This window comes from Rhinatrema bivittatum, chromosome 1, assembly GCF_901001135.1.
Source record: "Rhinatrema bivittatum chromosome 1, aRhiBiv1.1, whole genome shotgun sequence".
In the NCBI taxonomy this organism is placed as follows: domain Eukaryota; kingdom Metazoa; phylum Chordata; class Amphibia; order Gymnophiona; family Rhinatrematidae; genus Rhinatrema; species Rhinatrema bivittatum.
This window is the reverse complement of record NC_042615.1, coordinates 263814465-263833345: the sequence shown is the minus strand read 5'-3', so window position 1 is coordinate 263833345 and position 18881 is coordinate 263814465. Positions and strand designations below refer to the sequence as shown.

Sequence of the window (18881 nt, the reverse complement as noted above, 5' to 3'; positions counted from 1 at the left end):
GCATATTAAACAATAGACATGACATTTATTTATTTTATTTATTTAAAAACTTTTATATACCGGTATTAGTATGCATACATCATACCGGTTTACAATGTAACTTTAAAGGTAGAAATTACAATGACGTGTGGTTTCCAAGGGGAAACCACACGTCTGTTTAAAAGGTATTTTAACTGTGCTGTTATTTACCAAACGTAGCACTGAATACATACTTAATAAAATAATCCTCAGTGGACATTAAATATGAGTGCCAAAGCACAAACCTATTCTTTTCTGCCTTGATAGCTATTTTCTGTACTAAGCAGTTGATTCAAAAAATTTTTTTCCTCTAAATAGATCCTCTAGACTGGGATATAAATCCCTTCTACATGATAATTAAAAGCTTTTTATTCTCTTGCTTATTTTAACTTATTTATGGCTAGTGGCAAATTCTATGTATGAAAAGACAATATCCTATAAATATGTTTTAATAATTAACACTGAGAAAGCTGAGTTGCTTACCTGTAACAGGTGTTCTCCCAGGACAGCAGGATGTAGTCCTCACATATGGGTAACGTCACTGGACGGAGCCCTATCATGGAAAACTTTTCTGTCAAAGTTTCTAGAACGTTTGACTGGCACACTGAGCATGCCCAGCATGCCATGATCCCTCGAGCACAGAGGTCTCCCTTCAGTCTCATTTGTAGCAAAAGGTGCGAGCGAAAAATAAAACAATACAATGTTTCGGACCCAACTCCACGGATAGCAGGTAAGTTTCGTGAGGACTACATCCTATTGTCCTGGGAGAACACCTGTTACAGGTAAGCAACTCTGCTTTCTCCCAGGACAAGCAGGATGGTAGTCCTCACATATGGGTGATTAGCAAGCTACAGGCAGACTCTGATTTGGACCAACAGCGTACAACTTGTGCAACAGGCACAACTGGTGTACTGTTGGGAAAAATGGGGCAGCCTGAAATCACAGCAGGTTCGATGTGGAAGGAGTTGGGATTATACTGGAAATAAGTTCTTCGAGACAGATTGGCCAAAGGCAGAGTCTTTGCGTACTTCCTTGTCTAGGCAGTAATGTGCTGCAAATCTGTGAAGAGAGCTCCATGTTGCAGTTTTACAGATGTCAGCAATCGGTACTGAACGATAGTGTGCTACTGAGGTTGCCATGGCTCTGAGTGCACCTTCACTCGGAGAGGGAGGCCTGCTTTTTCACAGAAGAATTCAATACAGTCTGCTAACCAGTTGGAGAGAGTTTGTTTGCCCACTACAACTCCCAGTTTGTTTTTGACAAAAGAAACAAAAAAAAGAGTTGGGTGGATTTCCTATGGACTGCCGTGCGGTCCAGGTAAAATGCAAGTGCACATTTACAATCCAAGGTGTGTAAAACTCTCTCGCCCTGGTGAGAGAGTGAGGCCTTGGGAAAAAGGTGGGCAAGACTAAAGACTGATTCAAGTGAGTACGGAGGACCACTCTGTCATGTAGGAACTTGGTATAGGGTGAGTATGTGACAAGTGCTTGTAACTCACTAACCCTTCAAGCAGATGTAATGGCTACTAGGAAGAGAACTTTCCATGTAAGAAATTTAACATCGCAGGAGTGCAAAGGCTCAAACAGGGAGCGCATGAGCCTTGTAATTACTACATTTAGGTCCCACTCAGTAATTGTTCACATGAGCTCTACAACCCAAGGTGATTGCATCCGTGGTCAAAGTTATCTGTGGAACTGGTTGCTGAAAAGGCAGACCTGTTAGCAAGTTGGCTTTGTTCGTCCACCAGATACACGTAATTGGTGGGTTACTTGGATCTGGGATGAGAGCGGTTGAGTGGCTTGGAGCCATTGAGTTTTCAAAGTCCATTGAGTTATTCTCATGCTCAGCCTGGCTATAGGAATGATGTGGACCGTGGAAGTCATGTGGCCCAGCAGCGTTAAGAATTGATGGGCTGAGGCTGATTTCTTTGTGCGCAGAGAATCAGCTAGTCTGGAGAGTGTGTCTACATAGTCGTTGGGCAGAAAGGCCTTTGCCACTGTGGTGTCCAACTCTGCTCTGATGAAAGTGAGGAGGTGAGATGGAGTTAGGTGAGATTTTTGGTAGTTGATGATAAATCCCAACGAGTGAAGTAAATTGATTGTGAGCTTGAGGGAGGTCGAGAACTCCTTGTTTGGATTGGCTCTTGATGAGCCAGTCGTCCAAGGTAAGGAAAGACATGTATGTGGTTTTTGCATGAATGAGCTGCAGCCACTGCTAGGCACTTCGTAAACACATGGGGTGCAGAGGCCAGTCCGAAAGGTAGGACCCAGTACTGATAGTGTTCTTGTCCCATTAGGAAGCGCAGGTACTTGCAGTGAGGTGGGAATATTGGAATGTGAACATAAGCATCTTGAAGGTCCAGAGAACAGATCCAATCTCCTTTTTGCAGAAGGGGAAGCATGGTACCCAAGGACACCATTCTAAATTTTTCTTTTCATAGAAATTTGTTGAGATTACAGAGGTCTAAGATAGGGCGGAGGCCACCTGTTTTCTTTGGAATAAGGAAATAGCGGGAGTAGAACCCTCTGCCTTCCTTTGCCTGGGGAACAGGTTCCACAGCCCTGGTGCCCAGAAGGGTGGACAGTTCTGACTCTAGAAGACCTGTGTGATCTTTTGGCATCCACAGAGAATTAGGCGGTGAATTCTGGGGTACCGTGAGAAAGTTTAGATGGTATCCCTGAGTTATGATGGAAATAACTCAATGGTCTGTGGTAATGTTGAGCCAATTCGTTATGAAATAATTAAGTCTACCTCCTACTGGGAAATCTGGTTCTGGATCTGTGGAGGGGCTGCTATCTGGTTGTTTTAGGCTGATGTCTGGTTGTTTTAGGCTGCGAGAATGCCCTCTGAGATGGCTTAGCTGTCTTCACGCGAGATACAGGTGGGTAGTATCTATATGGACGATAAAATGGCTTTTTAGGATCCCATCTGGTTGATCTTCTAGCAGAGGAAGGGGTAATCACTTGATAACTGGCACAGGATTTCATTATGGTCTTTCAATTGAGCCACTGCGTCTTGTATTTTGTCACCGAATAGATTTTCACCAGTGCATGGTAAATCAGCAAGTCTGTCCTGGATTTCAGGCTGCAGGTCAGAGGCTTTTAGCCAGGCCCATCTCCTGGCACTGATTCTCCTGTTGCTGACATATGAGAAGCTGTCTCAAAGGAATCATAAGCAGCACGAACTTCATGTTTACCAGCCTCAAGGCCTTTATATAATATGGCATTGAGAGTATCCTGCTGTTGAAGAGAGTCTACTACTTCTTGAACCTGTTTCCACAGGTTCCTTTGGTACTGTGTCATGTAAAGTTGGTTTGCAGCTATTCGTGACACCAGCATAGAGCCTTGAAACATTTTGTGACCTAATATGTCCAGGAATTTTTTTTATCTTTGCCAGGTCGCAGTCTTCTGGATTTCTTTTGTGCAGATTAGACCACCACTGACCGATGTGGTAGTTGTGGTTTTTGGAAGCCAGGGCTGGACAAGATAAGTTGCACCTGTCCTTTTATTCACTGGTGGAAAAGCACACGGATGTTCCCAGAGACGATGCTGTAGATCTACTAGTACCTCGTGTACTGGAATTGCTACAACTTCCTTTGGAGCATCAACAAATTGGAGAAATTCCAATGTCTTGTGCCTTGTGTCGTGTGTCGTCCTCCGTAATGAGATCAAAAGGGAATTGTCTCTGACATCTCCTTAACAAAACTGGCAAAAGAGAGGTCTTCTAGGGGAGATTTTCTCCTTTCCTCCGGAGGAGATGGTTCCGAATATCCTCCGTGGAAATGTTGGTGTCTAGATATTCCTATGTGTCAGGAAAAGTCTGTAGTCAAGATCCTGAAGGAGGGAAGAAGATTTACAGTGTAGGATGTATTGGCACCGATGGATCCTTCGATGGCCTCGATGGATGGTGCGATGGTATCAATGCTGGTTTCGGTAGCACCGGAGGCATCGATGGAAAATGAGGGCCTCTCGGTCCCAAGAGCCCTGATGGACCAGGCATCAGTGAAAAGGGACTGGAATCCATGCCCTTGTCGTCTGAAGACTCGGGAACAGGAATTGGGGCTTTCAGAGGTTGCATAGGTTGCTTTGGCATCTGTGGCGCAGGCTGCATTGGAAGGGCACCAATGAGGGTATCCAGCCTGGTTAGCAATGGTGTGAATATTGGCGGCTCCGGTGTCTGTGCTGGGTTGGGGGCCGGCACAGAGAGCTGTAGGTCTCAGAGCATCTAGCACTTCCTGGCAGATGAAACCGTCCAGTTCCTCCCTAAAAGCTGGTGTTGATATAGCAGCTACAGGGGGTGGCAGGCTAAGCACTTCTGGCACTTCCACAGGAACCTGTGGGGCTCAGTACCCAGCACCGATATCGGTGGGGATCGCCTTGGTAGTTCGGGTGGAAAGGGTGTTAACAGCTCCTCTACCCATGTCCTCTTCGTAAGCGGCTCGATAGCCAAAGCCAATGCGGTGTCTGTGCCGGCACCGGGAGTAGACTCGCGTCGGTGGCGGTATCTGTGTTTCCCTCAGTGCTCGGCCCGGTCTTTTCACCCAGCACAGAGGTAGATGCTGTCGATGCCTTAGATGGAGTCTGTGACAGACGGTCACCACTACCCTGGTGCTCTCGGCGAGGTTTAATGATCAACTTTTTCGATGCTCCTGCCGGTGATGATTGGATGGACATCGATGGAATCAGTTTTATTTTAAACATGATTTCCAAGTTGTCGAGGCGAGCCCACCTACCTTTCTGAGACATCTGGACACAACTTGGGCAGGTAGACACGTTGTGTGATGAGCCGAGGCACAGCACACAGACATCATGTGGGTCGGTAATGGACATGGTTCGGGGGCATTCCGAACATTTTCGGAAACCTGCTGCCATAATGGCAGAGGTTGAGGCCCAAAAAACTGTCTATGGCCTGCAGGCACCAAAAAAGGTGGCAGCGGGAACAGACCCATGATGGTAATTTTTACTCACTGAACAATAGAAAACTTTTCCCCTATGGGAGACCCCTATGAGGGAATGTTTTTCTGAGGTAAAATAAGATTTTTCCATGAGGAAATGTGAGAGAATTCTCACAGTGCTCCTAACCATGAGGCAAACTGTAGCGTGGAAAAAAGAGAGACTGACAGGAGACCCCTGTGGCTCGAGGGATCATGGCATGCTCAGTGTGCCAGTCAAAAGTTCTAGAAACTTTGACAGAAAAGTTTTCAGTGATAGGGCTCCGTCCAGTGATGTCACCCATATATGTGAGGACTACCATCCTGCTTGTCCTGGGAGAACACAATTTAATCTGATAAATGATGTGACATTGATGTGACATTCCAATTTGGACCTAAAAGACTACAATCTAATTTAGATGGAGCAACACAGGAATAAGTAAATTAAATATTTCAATATATAGCTCAGCTCCCTGAAGACTGAAATGTTGAGGTTTATAAAACAAAAGGCTCAACTGAGCTCATTTAAATAATCAACTAAAATGAACATGCTTAAGAAATGTAGTGCTAGTCTGATGCTCAGGTAGAGTTCTAAGCCTAAAATAGCTACTTACAAACTGGAAATAAAGCATGGTCTTTAGGAGAATCTATTTGAAAGCAAATAAACTACAGTGTAGATTTGTACTACTTGAAGAATTGTATAATATTTTTATATTACATAATTGATTCATCATAAATTGGTTGCACTTATTTCATTTAGAAACAGAACCACATTATATTGACACTACATAAAGAAGCTGAGATGTTGAAACCAAAGCTTTTTTTTTTATTTATTTAAACATTAAAAATGGAGATAAATTTATCTATGTTTTCTTTGCTCATTTAATTTGAGCATGCAATATGAAGCACTAATCTTCATTTTCTATACATATTCTCTTCCATATGTATTGTCCAAAAAAATGTAGAAATCTCCTGGCCCTATCTGAAGAAGCAAAATGTTTTCACATTATACTAGCACAGAAGTGGGCTATAAGACTAGGGAATTAGACTACAATCTGAATAAGTCGGCAACATGGAATCATTACAAAAAATAAATCTTAACTAATAACCATTTTACAAAGACACAATAAAAGAATCCTTGAAGGTAAGTGAAATAATTCTCCCTCTTCCTTTGACTTTGGTAATGTCTTTGTTGGGTTAGTGTTCTCTTTTAGTCCTCATACTTCAAGGAGGATGTGGAAGGTTTGAAGAAATCCTGGAGAAGGCAACAAATAGTGCTAGCTAATATCTCCTATAAACTTCTTTCATTGGTCATGGGTTTATTTTCCACAAGAAAGGACAGTATTCAAATACATAAAGCAGGATTCTGAAAAGGATGGTCATTTCTTCCTTTCCACTGGGGATAAGATCAGAATTAGGATCTTAAATTGCAGCCAGAAACTTAAGACATTAAGAACTTTAACTATGAGTAATTAAGAATTGGAACAAGTTACCTAACGAGGTAGCAGAATCTCAATCATTAAATTTTATTTGTTTTTTTTAAACAGCAGAGCCAATATTTACATAAGAAGGTTAAAGTCGACCCTATCCCAAGCCAGGGAAATTAACTAGGTAAACTTGAGGTCCCGTTTGAGACATTTCTTTTTGTACGCATACGATTTCTTAGCAATGAAACTGTGGAATTTGTATTAAACAGTACCATCCTCACAATTCTGTTCTTGGAGAGAATACAGAAAAATGAAGTTCGACATTTAAGCATGGAGATTTGCAGTGTTTCCATTTGTTCGTATTGTTCTTCCCTTCAAAATTACAGGTCAGACTCTCTTGGAGGCTGCTCCAACCAATCTCTTTCCAGCTCTATCAACACCCACATTTTTTTTCTTAGCTTCTTCCTCCATCTTCATCTTCTTAACACTATTTAAACCTGTAAAAATGTTGCTGCTACTGTGAAGCCTTAAGAGAGTTGATTCTGTAAATTATTTGAAAAAGTACAGTTCACTTAATACAATTAACTCTGAAAACAGTAGAAAAGGTCAGAAATATTTTAACTAATGGCCCTATTTAGAATATCACTGAAATAACAGAGGAAAAAATATTTTAAGTGTCCAAAACTGACATTTTCAGCTGTGACCATAGTCTACCTGTTACTAGGCTCCTGGGAATAAATAGTATGTCCTGTGGACCTAAGCTGTCTAAAAAATTATAAAAGCACTAACAGCCTAATGCGACTGACAAAATCCAAGAAAAAAATAGCTTGGTAAATCCAGCTCTAAATTTTCAGATATTAAAATCAGGAGTATGAAATGTTAGCCCATGATTTAAATTTGAAAGAAGCTGGCCATAAAGCCAAAAATTTTTAAAAGTCTGTAGCAGGAAACTGGAATCTGTTGGACAGTTAAATAATCCAAGGATTAAAGAGGCGTATAGGGAAGACAAGGTGATAGGAAAAAGACTAAATGAATTCTTTGCAGAAGATGTTCTGAGATATCTGTGCCGGAAATGGTATTTAATAGCGAGGATGATAGAACTAGATCATCACAGTGAAGCAGGATGATGTAACAGAGCAGATTGACAAACTAAAGAGTAGCAAATCACCTAGACCAAATAGTTTATATCCCAGAGTTCTGAAAGAACTAAAATATTAAACTGTAGATCTATTACTAGTAATTTCTAACTTATAATTAAATCATTAATTTTTCCTGGAGACTGAAGGGTGGCCAATGTAAACCCAATCCTGAGGAAATTAAAAAGTTATGGGATAGGAGGCAATGTTCTACTGTGGATTGAAAACTGGTTAAAAAGTAAGACTAAATGGTCAATTTTCTCAATGGAGAAAGGTGAATTGTGGTGTGCCCCAGAGATCTGTACTGGGACCGGTGCTTTGTAATTATTTATAAATAATCTTGGAAAGGGAACGAGTGAGGTAATCAAATTTACAGATTACGCAAAATTATTCGGAGTAGTGAAATCATAAGCAGATTGTTTAAAATTTCAGGAAAATCTTAGGAGACTGCATATCCAAATGGCAAATAAAATATCAACAAGTGCAAAGTGAAGCACATAGGGAAAAAAGTTCCCACACTGTAGTTACACAATGTCAAGTTCCATCCCAGAAAAAGGATCTAGGCTTCTTCATGGACAATACTTTGAAACCCTTGGCTCAGTGTGCAAAAGCACTTATTAGGAAAGGAATAGAGAATAAAAACAGAATGCTATAGTATCTCTATATCATTCCATGATGAGACCACACCATGCTTAAGGTATACAAATTCTGGTCACTGCATCTCAAAAAGTTATAGTTTAACTGGAAAATGTACAGAGAAGGGTGACCAAAATGATAAATCAGATAAACGGCTTTCTCTATGAGGAAATGTTAAAGAGGTTAGGGCTCTTCAGCTTGGAGAAGAGATGGCAGAGTGGATAGATAGAGGTCTAAAGATTCATGAGTGGAATAGAACGGGTAAATATGAATCTGTTATTTACTCTTTCAAATAGAAAAATATGGAAACACTCCATGACATTACTAAGTAGCAGATTTAAAACAAATCAGAGAAAATTCTCACACTCAACACATAATTAAGTTCTAGAATTCTTTTCCAAATAATATGGTACGGCAGCTATCATAACAGGGATTAAAAAAAAAAAAAAAAAAAGGGGTTTAGACAAGTCATCGGAGAAGTCCATAAACTATTATTAAACCAGATTGACTTGGGAAAAGTCACTACTTATCCCTAGGTAAGAGCAGCATGGGGACTATCTACTGTTTGGAATCCTGCCAGGTATTGTGACCTGGATTGGCTGCTGCTCAAAACAGGTTACTGGGCTTGACAGCCCCTCGGTTTGACCCAGTATGGCAATTATGTTATTTCAAATTGCATTGGAGAAAAAAATATGCCAAGATAAAATAGATAAGTACATCAAATAATATTCGTTGTTAAATCATGTGGAAATTGGATTAAAATTTTAAAGCATTTTTTGATATTTAGAACTGCTCATGAAGTTCTCGTTTTGTCCAACATGTATCAATAAACTGCAATATCTAACCAAACTAGTTTTATTTTCCCCATTTGTATATTTTGTTATTCACTCACTAGTCATGTAATCTGTCATTTTTTTCAACTCTAGACAGTTTGGTGAGTTATGGTAAACTAATAAATGACACTATGTAAACTGTCATATGGAATTATTCAAAATTACTTATGGTAATTAAATTTTCTTACTGATAAGGTTTACACTAATATTGTAGTAGAAAATCTGGCTCTCTATCCCACCTAGGTTTAAAATTTATAAAACAGCAAGTAACTATCTCAAGAGCTTTTGATACACATAGCCATGGACATTGCAATCCAAGGACTCCTCTCTCTTATGCTGACCAAGAGACTGGCAGACTACTACAGAGTAAAGAATATATATGTAGGTTCCAAGGTTTATTATAATAGTTTGTTTTGATGGTTTACCAGCATGGTAGCTGTGAGATGTGAATCCAGAGTTGCAAGAAAGACTAGTACAGTGGAGGACTGTGCACAAAGAAGCCAGAAACATCTATATAGCTTCAAACACTGAAAGGCAGCAGAACTATATGCCAATAGAATAAAACACTGAACAGGCAGAATCTGGAGAGGAATCAAAGAAGCAGAAAATGAGAGAAGCCAAGTCCACAACCCTGCTCCCTTTTAAAAACAGCAAGTGACAGAAATGGGAAAAAGTATAACTGGTTTTGGATCATAACGAAAAACACCATGGGCAGATGAGAAGCCTTGAACCTTTCCCTCTTTTTAAGCTGGTTGCCAAGTTGGCCTTTTATGTGAAAAGGGAGGCATGCCTAAATAAGGAAGTCTCTGGCCAGTGGAAAGCATGAATACCACGGATCTGGGAACAGTCCCACAAATACACATCGCCTGTCAAACTGTTAAGAGTATTTTCTTCCAGGTTAGGACAGAGTCCTCTACTTTAAGACAGATCCAACTATTTCATTCTGGTTTCAAAAAATAATTTTATTAGCTTGTTCATTCATATATGTTGATTTCTGTTCTAGGACTTTAATGTCTAGAAAAGCTTTGCATATAAAAATTAAATTTGCAATGTAAATCTGGTCATTAGATGTTTGCTATCTGGATCTCATAAATAAAAGTTAGACCTCATGTGACTGCCTTTGATTGCTGTCACAAATTGGTGGGAACGGTGAAATTCAACAATAATCAAAGCAGGAAAGACCAGACTTGTCAAATTTGAGTTGACCACAATCAACCAGTGAGTTGCGACCAACAAATTCTTGCTCATGAGACTTCCGTTTAAGGGAGATTCAAGGAAATCTACTAGAGGATCACATCCAATTATGTATGAAAAGGCTAAAAAATTACTGTGCTGAGAAACTACTGTGATCAACTGACAGGTAATATGGGCTTACATCAATACTGTTGTGGCTACACAAAAAATCTTTGCCTAGGATAAATTTTGTGCCTTGCAGGAAATTCCAAAATCTGAGAATCTCTGGACAGCTATAAATGGTCCACAGGATGGCCTTTGTACTAACAGATCCAAAAGACATCATCATCATCAATGTGTGCTCATAAAGTTGATTAAGACACTAAGTTGCAAGTTGAAAGATAAAAACCCCAGAAGAGTAAAGTTACAATAATGAGATGTCAGCTTAAGGCTGACATTAGAAAGCCCCAGTGAGAAGAGTAAAGCAGAGAAAGGAAGCTTTTTTGCAAACTTAGGTGGAAGCTCAAGTTTGAGGGGAAGATATACTGCTTAACACTTTTCTATGCCCTTTTGTCTCTTTTTAAATTATTTGCTTTTATTATTATTTTTTTTTTTTTAATTTTCAACTAATTTCTCCATTTTCTGCTCTTCAGAGGCTCGCAGCAGGAAAAAAACCCTGTGCTCTTCGCCCACTGACAGCAGCTGCTCTACTATCTAAGCCCTGCTCTTCTTCCTTCCATGGCAAACAGGCTAGGATGCAGGCATCAAGTGTCAAATATATGGAGACAGCCTGGGGAGGAAGGTCCAATAAAAATATCCCAATTCCTTTAGGAAATGCAGATCAAACAGAAAAAAGATCAAGGAAGACAAGGCCCTTCCTAACCTGTGCTAGAAAGGTGGCAGTTCTGAACACTTAATCCAAGATTGACCTGAGAAAAACAGCTTAGCAAGGATTAAAAGCCAAATGCTTGCTGTTGGAATTCAAGCTAATGTTGCAAACAAAGATTATTTTAAAGCTGTTAAGAGTACAGTAGGTGATTGCTGTGAAAATTTTAATAAAAAAAATCTGAGCACAAATATTACTGGACCACAAGAGTTGGTGCATGAGTGATAAGCAATACAGATTGCCACTGGAAACAATTTTGTAAAAGCAACCAATGACCCAAATTTGAATGTGAGAATCTAGTTCAATATTGGGTCAATTACAGAAACTCAGTACGCAGGACACCAATGTCATTACATCAGTACGTACTAATGATCATCCAGAATGTGAAACTATGATAAACTTGGAAAATGGGGTCTGCATTTTAAATATCAGATACTCTATCATGGTGTTCAACCTAGAACTGGAATCTCTCTAATCAGTGAAAAACTATGTCCTTGTAAAGTTTAAATCCAGGACTCAGTTGGTTATGGTGCATATCATGCAAACTAAAGTAAAGGTCCCAAACCTACTAGGAGAAATGGAGATTAGGCTGCCTGTTTTCACAATGACATCTGCAGGACCAGCCAATATGGTCTCTGTAAATTAGGAGATTCAAGTTCAATTAAAAAGGAGTGATTTGGAAGAAGGACAAAGGTAGAATCTGAAAAGCCTGTGAGGAATGAGCAATGAGGAGACTGAAAAAAAAAATAAAGGGCAGACATAAGAAGAATAAAGCTGAGTAAAAGCAGCAGCAAACCCTTGTCTTAAAAATGAATACAAATATCAAATTAAGTGAAGTCCAATAAATGGCACAAAAAGTGCAGAGTAAATTGGGACAAAAAAATTTCCTTTTCTTCTGGCACCAAAATTTCCTAAATATTTTTCTACCCCAATTCAATTGTAGGTTGGTGGCAAGATAATCTCTCTGGGAACCTCGATGCCCCAAGTGTCCACTGACATTCAAACTAATTTGGGTGCTTATTCCTGTTTGCTATCTAGATGTCATAATAAAATAATTAAGAGGCTGCCTTTGGTTTCTGCTTTATAGTATCAATAAACTAAAAATACTTTAAAAAAAAAAAAAGACAACTGAAAACCGAAGTAAACATGAAAATGTCCTGTCTGGTATTGAAATGGGTTCTCTTGCTTTTAATTACAGTGATGATGTGTTTGGCTGTGGTTTTGTTTTTGGTTTTTTTGATAATGTGGAAAGAGGAGAATATGGAAGGGTTTTTGGTTGGATAAGAAAGCCAACAGAGGCTGTAGTTTATGGGATGGGGATGGTTATGCTGTAGTTTTAATTTGATTGATGTTGAAGGGGAAATCCATAATGAGCAGTAAAAACTTATTGCTGAATTAAGAATGTTTATCATATGGATTTGTGTACTGTAAACCTTGAGTTGTATACTAAGATACACTGATTAATAAATATGATGTTTTGTGAAGATCCACTGCTGTTAAAATAAGATTTTGGTTTGTTCTCAGTAATTGAGAATAAAGTTAGTTTCTAAACAGGGTTAAAAATTACCCTGAATACCATCTCACTAACCTGTATGAACTCTAGCATGTAAAACTGCATAATAAATACAAACACATGGTAAAATCTGACAATCTAAGCAAATAAGAGGGTGATCTTGAGTGGGCTTTTTTTTTTTGTCTTATATGCCTAATGCAGTCATGTTGGTGGCAAAATACTTAAACTTGTGTGTGTGTGTGTGAATGCTAAACCAATTGCCTTGCTTTCTCTGCAAAGGTAAAAACTTAGATTTAGCAAACTCCCTTGAACCATTGGTCAAAATGATCAATCAGTACAAAAATGTGAGTCAAAATAAAAAAGGATACAAACCCAAGGCACCAAAGAGACTAAACATGACCAGCACACCTGAGCACTAATTTGTTGGCAAAAATTCTTCATTTGTTGAATAGAATCTAAGACCACAAAATAAAGTCCAAACATAATTGCTACCTCTAAATTATATTATTGCCTCTAAAAAGAAAACAAAAAACCCCACAAAAAACAAAAACACTCACCTTCAAATGTCTACATTCTACGTTACACAGAGAACATAAATGTGGAAATATTCTTGGAGATGCAGCATAGTAATCATTCATCATAGAAGGCGTTGGTAGTCTCTTCATCTTCTGGGCATCAGACTGCGACATTACAGGTACCCAATTTCCTTTCATAAATTTAGTTGACATGTTAGGACTCTGAATCATAGGAGGCTGCACAGCAACAGGCTGCACAGGAACTTCAGGAATTGGTTGGTAGTTTTGCTGAGTCATGACTGGTCCCATCTGTAGAGTGGGCACACTGACCATCGGAATGCTGGGCGCACTGACCATCGGAATGCTGGGCGCACTGACCATCGGAATGCTGGGCGCACTGACCATCGGGATACAAGGTTGGTTACCAATATTTGATTCATTCTGAATCCTTTTAGGCTTTGCTGCCGGTGTAATCACTTGAATAGGATGGCTCGATGGGGTTGAAGTTTGCGATTCTGACATTCTTTTCCTGTTACCTCGTGAAGTCTGAAACATAGATGACATCTTGCTTGTAGAGTCAACTTGAAAGAGTGACTGCGCATTTAATTCTTCATTCTGAAAACCCATCTGTCTTATAATCTCTTCAACAGGAAACACTCCCTGATTACAGCTCATAGTTGATTGAGTTTCCATGGAAATAGCTGGTTGCGACTGTATAGCGTGATATTCATTTCTTGCTTCCAAATTTGTTACAGGACTATAGATGCGACTCTCAACAGGATCTTCATTATAGCCAAACTTGTTTCCATGTCCGTAATCAATTACATTGCTCTGCAAAGGCTCACTTATTCTTCCTCTGCTTTTGGCATCTGCACTGGAGATCTGGTTACCCATTTTACGCAGTCGTATGTCCCTTAAAATCAAAGGCATGTTCTCAGGAGTCAGTTGATCATCCGGATAACGACTAAGTTCCTCTAGGTCCTCATTGGATAGTCCAAAGCTTGCTAATATACTTGATGCACTCTCTGTCGTGTATCGGCTCTGGACTTCTGAAGTCTGCTCTATAACTTGAGGTGTGGAAACCTGTTTTGTCATTTCCATACTTCCACCTGAAGTACTCATAGATGTAGAAGCCTGTGGTTCCCATCTACTACGATTTTTGTTGGCACGCAATTTCTGCATTTCCTGCATATTCATTTTTTCCTTCAGCACCTGGGGATCCATTCTGTGCTGTGCACCCTGCATGTTCATGTCAGAGTCTTGAGGCTGCATCTGTTGACCAATCCTTGGAAAGGACTCTGTGCCACCAAATCTCTGTATATTACCTTGAGGTCCCATCATTCTATTAGGGGTTCCTTGTAAACCCATTCTTTGAGACATTCCTGGCAAATTAATTTCTCCTGCTCCCAAATAAGGACCTTGATTTATCATGGCAGTTGGGCTCATCCCAGACATGTTCATCCCGGCCAGGCTCAACCCAGGCATGTTCATCCCAGGCAGGCTCATCCCAGGCAGGCTCATCCCAGGTAGGCTCATCCCAGGCAGGCTCATCCCACGCATGTTCATCGTAGCCGGACTCATCCCACGCATGTTCATCCTGGGTGGTCTTGGACCAGGAAAGGTTCCTCTAGGATTATACATGGTATCTGAAGCGGTGATTTTCAGCAAGGCCTGATTAAATAAAGTACAAGCGGGTGTTGAACTGTTTGAGACAACCGAAGTCAAGTGATGAAGAGCCAACTGAGTCTTAATTTGAGCAAGCTGCAAAGATGGCGGGCCCAACAGAAGTGGGCTTGAAATGCCAAAGTTCAACGAATTCACAACTGGTGCGCAATTTTCCAAGAACAACACAAAGCTGAAAGTTAAAACACAAATATTAGATTTTTATCTTTTGAAATGTCTTTAAATAGTGGTTCTACAACCACCAATCAAAACAATATGGAAGAGAAAACAAAAAACGTAATGCTAAAATAGTGAACAAAAAAAGAAATCCTTTTACTGAAGAAATTATCTATGACAGTTATCCACAGAATAATTTCACTAAAAATCTTTCCTGAACAGTAAATAAATGGACAATCTTAGTTTTAATAATATATGGTCACTTCCTTTTATTAGTATTTTCAAACTATAGAAATCTGAGTCTTCAAAGAAGCTTTGTGAATTTAAGCAAATACAAATAACTAAAGCATGAAAAGAGATATATGATGTGCTACAGTTAAACCCATAATTCCCCCACTACTAAAGCTATAAGCTAATACACAGAAGGAAAAATAAAATATCTAAGTGTTTTAAAGTTACAAACTAACACCGAGGAGCTGTGCAACAAGCAAAAAAATTACAGAAGTCTTGCAATTTTTATCCACACGTAGAACTGAATAAATAACCTCAAAAAGGTTTCTGCATTATTAAAATATAAAAATATTTTAGGCATGTATTTCAAAACCCCTTCCAAAGGCACAAAAGGTAGAAAAACCCTTGATAAATAAAACCTGTGTGTACTGGTTTTTATCTAACCAGCATATCTGAAATTGCCAGATCTGACAAGTGCTAAGATTTTTGACCAAAATCATAGGTTCTGGCAAACTATCGGGCAATCTCCAGTGAATGGTGCAACCATAAAAGAAGTAGCACTACAGTACAAAGAGATGTTGACTGGACCACTGATTTTGCATATTTATATTGTTCCTCAGGCCAGCGATGAGAAAACTGCAGAGGCAGTGTTCACAGGCCCTAGTGGGGTAAGAAGTCACAGCTGTCACTCAAGTGATACCAACTGGCCATGTCTCAGGATATACACATCAGGGTCCAGAGAGAACTGTGACTCTGTAGTGCCTGGCAAATAATTATAACTGATGAAAGGGAAAAACCAGGAAAGCAGAATAAAAACTGTAAAGTCAGGTAATTGCAAATGAAAGCTCAAGGCGCTGCAACACCATTAAACATCTGTTTCCCACCAGGATGGAAATCCACAGCAGCAAGAGAAACAAATGAAGAAAAAACAAACAAAAAAAAAACAAAACAGCAAAGCAATCCAAGTTTTTATAGTAAGCACAGAAAAACAAACTTAACGTCAAAAGAAAATCCAGAGTGGGCATTACTGAACTGCAGTTGTAGCTACTATATAAAAATTTAACAGTATGGTATGCTGTAACAAACATATGACAGTTAAAGCAAGTTTGCTCACCATAAATGTTTTCTATAGATAGCAGGATGAATTAGCCATTACATGTGGGTGATGTCATCTGGCGGTACCCAACAGACAACTTTCCAAGTATGTGTGTGGGAGTTCCTGCACAAGCATTGCCTCATTAGTTTCCTCAGTCTATACCAAAGCTTACCTAGCTATTCAGTCAACTCTCCAGGGAAGCAGGTGGATATTTCAAGGCTAATTCATACTATTAAACATGTATTTTCCTTCAATAAGCAGGCTTAATTAACCATTATATGTGGGGAGTCCCAAGCTAAGGGTTACAGCGGAGAATTTACTTGGTAAGCAACCCGGACCCAGTGAGGTGCTTAGGGCTGCAAGAAAATGCGTCCAAAGCATTTTGTCATCTCTTGGAGTACATGTTCCATTTAAAGGCATAGTTTCTTTTAGCTGAAGGTTTTCTAGAGGAGATCAATATGTCCACTATCTCTGTATCAGTGATCACCAAGAGCTCAACATCCAAGCTGTGAGGTTAAGGACCAAAAGGTTGGGATGGTACAATATCCCATCTTCCCGAGTTAACACAGAAACCATTCCCAGCTGAATGGGAGGACTCTTGGTAAAATTGTACAAGATATGCATACTAGGTCTGTCTTGGCCATGAAGGTGCTATGAGGATCAGACAAGTGTGGCCCTGAAGAACATTCTGCACTGCTCTGGTGGGTAAGTAGTAATGGTAGAAAAGCATACATGAGGCTTTTTCCAGGATCAAAGAGGAAAACGCCTTGAGATAATCTGTGATCGCTTGGCAGAACCAAGCAAAATTGATTTAGTTTTGTGTTCTGCTGTGACGTGAAGAGATCCAAAGATAGACCACATAAGCTGAAGAATTGCTAGAGATCATGCATGTGGTTGACTCAGCAGTGTTTCAATCTGCCCAGCAGATAAGTGGTCCCGTAGAACAGCTCAATTCCTTTCTACCAAATTCCAAAACTTTAAGGCTTCCTGGCAGAGACCATACTATTCCTCATTGCTTGTTGACAGTAAAACATCACAACCTGGTTGTCTGTCTGAATCAGGATACTCTTTCCTTCAGTATGTACAAAAAACTTGACACAGCATACCTGATTGTGGCTCTCTTGAAGAGTTCAAATGTGTTAAGTTGGTGGAGACATCCATTGCTAGAGCCACTTAAGGAAGCAAGCGAAGAGAGGCTCCTTCTTTGAGAATTCATTTCTTCATTTCATTATCACTGTGATTTGCACTCGAGGCAACAGCGGTTGAGTCAGTTGATCCCAATGGGCATGTAAACCATTTGGTGAAGACAGGTCAATGGAAGCAATGGATGGCTGCTGCCATATGTATGTCCAAAAACTAGCAGGAGCCATCTGGTGGATGAGCATGGAGAAGAGAGGAAGTTGTGGATAAGCAATGTCATTCCATTTTCTCAGCAACAAACACAGATAGCTGGATGAAGCTTGCCAGACTCTGGCCTAGTTTCACTCAAAGAGCTGCCTCAGGGGCTTTCAAGCCACGTCAATTGGCTTAGACATCACGTGACAAAGTCAGAAAGGATTGAACCAGCTGGCTTTTTAAGAAAAATATATTGATCAAATACTTTTAAAAACACGTTTTAAAAGTATTGGTATTGCATACCCACTTGCCGTTCAGCTTAGGTTAACGCAAAGATGTGGTTTGAAAGCCCCTGAGGCAGCTCTTTGAGCGAAACTCGGCCAGAGTCGGGCAAGCTTCAATAAAATCCTGTTTTACACCGATCCAGCTATCTGTGTTTGTTGCTGACATCCAACATTCCATTTTGTTGCTGACATCCAACATTCCATTTTCTCAGTCAGGAGGCAGGAATATTCTTTCGTGTATCAAGTCTATCCAAGCTCCAATGAACTGGCGTCTCTAAGTAGGCTCCATGTTCTATTTCTCGAAGTTGATTAGGAAACCCAAGCAGTTTAGAAAAGCTATGTTTGCGCTCAGAAAGCACAGCATTTCATTTCTTGAATTGTGATAAGCCAATCGTCCAGTACAAGAAGACTTGCATTCCCTGGCGATGGAGATAGGCTGCCACTATTGCGAAGCATTTCATAAAGACCCAAGAGGCTCCCAAGAACACTTTATACTGGTAGTGGGAAGTATCCTGCTGGAAGATGTGGGGCTAGTGTGAAGGGTAGATGGATATGTGAGCATATGCCTCCTTTAGATCCAAGGCACACATCCATTTCTCCTTCTGTATTTAAGGCAGGATCGTGCTGAGGGAGTTTGTTTTGAATTTCTCAGAGTATGTTTGTTCAGGGGTCTCAAGTCAAGAATGGGCCACAGTCCCCTCATTTTCTTGGAATAAGGAAGTATCGGAAATAGAAACCCAGAGCATGTTGAGACACCGGGATTGGCTCTATCATTCATTGCTGGAGAAGCAATTGGACTTCCAGTTGAAGATGCGGTGAATGAGATGGATCCAGATGGCAAGCCAAACAATGTGGGAAGGACGGAGGCCAGGAGAAATATTCTGTTCCCTGTCTGCATAACCTGGAGGACCCAGAATTCCTTGATGATCTGATGCCATTCCTCCATTGAATTCTGTATTCCTCCCCCTACTGGGAGAAAGGGAAACAGACTGCTCTGAGAAATCAAAAACTAGATCCTGGTTTGGGTTT

At 40.1% G+C, this 18881-nt stretch overlaps 1 protein-coding gene across 5 annotated transcripts in view; it reads right to left on the bottom strand.

Moving 5' to 3' along the window:
* Nucleotides 1-18881, bottom strand: part of ZNF638 (zinc finger protein 638) — a 497682-nt gene that overhangs the window by 392103 nt on the left and 86698 nt on the right. For all 5 annotated transcript variants that reach the window (XM_029594449.1, XM_029594439.1, XM_029594458.1 and 2 more), the window contains exon 2: nt 13110-14922. In XM_029594449.1, the coding sequence (XP_029450309.1) occupies nt 13110-14708 (1599 nt within the window). In that variant the 5' untranslated portion in view covers nt 14709-14922. The remainder of the gene's footprint in view (nt 1-13109; nt 14923-18881) is intronic.